The sequence below is a fragment of the Anneissia japonica genome, unplaced genomic scaffold (assembly GCF_011630105.1).
Source record: "Anneissia japonica isolate Jap-2015-1 unplaced genomic scaffold, ASM1163010v1 scaffold287904_len65775_cov122, whole genome shotgun sequence".
In the NCBI taxonomy this organism is placed as follows: domain Eukaryota; kingdom Metazoa; phylum Echinodermata; class Crinoidea; order Comatulida; family Comatulidae; genus Anneissia; species Anneissia japonica.
This window is the reverse complement of record NW_022749273.1, coordinates 41,356-45,150: the sequence shown is the minus strand read 5'-3', so window position 1 is coordinate 45,150 and position 3,795 is coordinate 41,356. Positions and strand designations below refer to the sequence as shown.

General features: G+C 32.6%; 1 protein-coding gene across 1 annotated transcript; it reads right to left on the bottom strand.

Annotated features, from left to right (window-relative positions):
- Positions 1–116: 116 nt before the first annotated feature.
- LOC117121048 lies at positions 117–1,501 on the bottom strand. The gene is made up of 3 exons (XM_033266142.1): positions 1,365–1,501; positions 541–855; positions 117–250 (listed from the first exon to the last, which is right to left on the bottom strand). The coding sequence occupies exons 1-3, from the start codon at positions 1,411–1,413 to the stop codon at positions 117–119; spliced, it is 498 nt and encodes a 165-aa protein (XP_033122033.1). The 5' UTR covers positions 1,414–1,501.
- Positions 1,502–3,795: the final 2,294 nt, after the last annotated feature.

Genomic DNA, 3,795 nt, shown 5'->3' with positions numbered 1-3,795 from the left:
TCATAACACCCTTATTTGTATTTACAGTAATACTGCAAATGTAATAACCTAAATCTTTTTCAGATATTTTAAGAATAACAAGTGTTGCTTTCCGTTCCTCTTCACATAACATTAGTTTATTTTTTTGTACGGCCATCAAGGAACCATTTTACAATCGGTTTATCTGGATTGGTTCTAGACCAAACGCAGAAGAAAGTAGCGTGGCTGTTTTCAGTACTCCAATTTGTTGATATAGTAGGAGGATCCATATCTTTAACAGAGAACAATTTTAAAAAAATCATAAATATACAAGTCATTGTTTATTTTTTAAGAATCAGAATAGGCCTAAGCCTAAAGTCCTTATCGTCCTTAATTTTGAGACAATAAATATATAGTGAAAAGAAATACTGTATGATGATGCAACCAATAACCTATAAATTTATAAAATGAAATTGATACCTAAGATATGGATAGGCCTACATTCTTCTCAACAACCCTTTTTCGGTAAAGAATAAAGTTATCTTGATTGTCTAAGTAGGATGTGCATAATAATCTACTCACAATATACAACTAAATAATAAGTCGATACCCATGATGTAAATACATCTTTCCCAACAACCTGACAGGTGTAATATCCTGAATATGTTCTGTTCACATGTTCTATAATCAAATCTCCGTAGCTTTGCTCAGTGACGTCAATACAAAATGGATCTTTATTGGGATTTACCAGAGTAACGATGGTATTGTTAGCGTTCGTACCATAACCATAAAACCAGTTCAGTGACTCTACACTTGTTACTTTAAGCACGTATGGGGGTGCTGAGAGTTTTATTCGATTTCCTTCAATCCCCCACAACTTGCTTTCATCGCCATATGCTAAAGGAAAAATATTGCATAATATATTATTTGAAACCCTTTGTGAAAATGCATCTATCTGCAAATAGATAGATGGATACTACAGTCTAAAGGCCAACTCAGACTGCGTCGTACGACGCAGCCCGACGCGATTTGTTGTCGCGTCGGGTCTGTGCGAGTTAAACGTAGACGCGATGGTGTGCGTCGGATGCAGTCGCGTCGTAGAATATTAAATATGTTTAATATTTCTCACGACGGCTTAAGACTGTCCCCGACGATAAATCGGGTCGGGCTGCGTCGGCCGACGTTGTATGAGTTGGCCTTAAATGTTAATGTTTTATTCTCTGCTTCAGATATTAATAGCAAATAAAAACGAAATCAATTAATGTTTATATTGTATATGACCAGACTCTCCTCTTTGAAGCTCACAGAATTTCCTCTAATCAACCCGAATTTTTTAAAAGGCTAATTCCATAAAATCACCTAATAACAAAAAAGCACAGTACCTCGTAAACACAAAAGTCACTTACCTTTAGATGTAATAGCGGATAATATAATATAAAACACAAATATGCTCATATCAGTAAACAAGATAAAGTTGCTATAATTTTGAAGTTGAAATCAAAGCATACGTTTATATAAAAAAATTATGGAACATACAGTGATAAGTTATATCATACGCATCAAGCCATATTAATCTACTAATATATAATTGTGTTTCTCTATGTTCTTGAATTCTCTTCCAATACTTTATTATTAGTTTTGCTTTCATTGCTTAATCTACAACAAAACAAACCTATAATGTACCGTACGGAAGCGTATTGCTACCAACTATAAAAATCAAAATTCGGACATTATCTTGTAATTACGAGATATCTCGTAATAACGAGATAATATCTAGTAATTACGAGATATTATCTCGTTATTATGAGATGGTTATCTAGTTATTACGAGATATTATCTCGCACATACGAGATAATGTCCGAATTTTAGTTTTTTTTTGTTGGCAGCAATACGCTTGCGTAAATATGCTTCCGTACCATCCCACGATAACTTTTAAAATCAAAATTATTTTTTAACTATTCGCTGAATAAAAGAATGTTTTTATTTTATTATTCGTAGATCTCTAAACCATTATGCTTAATTGTGGTGGTTTTATGGATATTCCCCGTTTTATGAACCGCCTTTTTTACTTTTATTTTTAAGAATAAGGCTTATACCTTAGTGTAATACTGTACAATTATCTAAAAAAGTGTGTATTGTATTTTTTAATTGTTAATTTGATGCAATTTAGCGTAATAAAGTGAGAACTGAACCCGAGTCGGGCCTTGGTTATAATAACTTGTTTATAAATTTCAGAATGCATTGGGACAATGGTCTTTAATTTTTACAATTACTGCCTGTCCCCAGCTTTTGAAGTGGTTATTTTTTCTGTTGTTGAAGAACAGGAGTGGTCAATAATAGCCTAAATGTTGACAAAAAGATGACAAGTTCAATACTGTAATTACAGACGATTTGCGATTAGCTACTGCATAAACTTTCACGTTCTGTTAAGGTATTCATCTGCATTTATTCACGATTTTTAGGTCTGTAAATCCGAGAAAACAATCGTTACTGATCATTATTATAAATTAGCTAGGTCTATTTTAATAAAATTTTGGACTGATTTAAGAAAATACTGTAATAACTTCAAAGAAAATATTTTCTCAGCAAATCAGAATTCACTTATAGCAATAATACCGTAGACATTTTTATATACAGGTAGTACAAAATCGGTCTGTAATCAATTGAATCCTAAATTGTTTAGAAATGTGTGAAGTGGCATATCTAGGATAGTGTGCACGCCCTTCCCCTCCCTGCATTGAAAATGTTTGAGGCAAAAAATCAAGCTCAAGTACCGGTAGTTAAACTTCAACTCAAATCACATTATTATGCGAGCAAGCTTCCCCTCACTTAATCATCTATACCCCACTTCACCTTCTCCCCCCCCCCCTTACCAACATCAGCCCCAACATGTCATAACGCACCTGTCATTTTTGTAATATGTTTGTTCATAGGTTAATGAATAAAGTAAGTTTTATGCAGCGGAATGATGAATTTCTTGTATATACAGTATAGGAGTGATAATGAAGAGGCGACATATGCATTATTATTATCTTAAAAATTAAAAAAATCAATAATAGACGACATAAATACTGTACTCTACAATTTTCCTTCAAAATATAATTGCATAGTTACATCTTAGATTTACATTTAAAATCACCCGTATTTCATCAATCACAAATGACACCATTATCAAGAGGTTGTGGTTAATATGAGCAAACAGACTTCATAAAGCGTTTGACAATCTAATTATTTGCAAACCATGGGTTTCAAAGACATGCCAATTTTTCTTGTTCTTGAATCCCTTTGCTGAATGGAACATGAACATACTTTACAAGTATATAATGCACATCATAGGCATATTCGGAGATTCCTTAATAGATCATCAACAAGAACTTTTCAACTGTTTAAATAAATGCATTTGGTGTTAACTAATATAAATTTGGTATAAACTAAAATTTCAACATATATCAAGTATGAAAGTGTAGAAAACAAGCTACCAGATTGTGAGTCAAGCATTGTTAAAAACACTGCAAAAATTTAAGATTACTACCACTTATTTATGTGTATGGTATTTTCTAAAAGACCATCATAACTTATAAAAAACAATAACTTAACACATTTTTGTTGGCAAAATTTGCATTACAGGAAGTCCTATAAACAATTAAGTAGATAGCGAAATGTATGGATAGTCATGTCATTGGAATATAAATATGATGGGCAACCTCCTACAAGCATCCGTTTACATAGTGAGACTCTACTGGTGACAGTGGTATGATCGTGTGACAAGTCACATTAAGAAATTTGGAGTGAATGACAGATCCAAGTTATCATTTAGTATAGAAAAATAAAAGTACC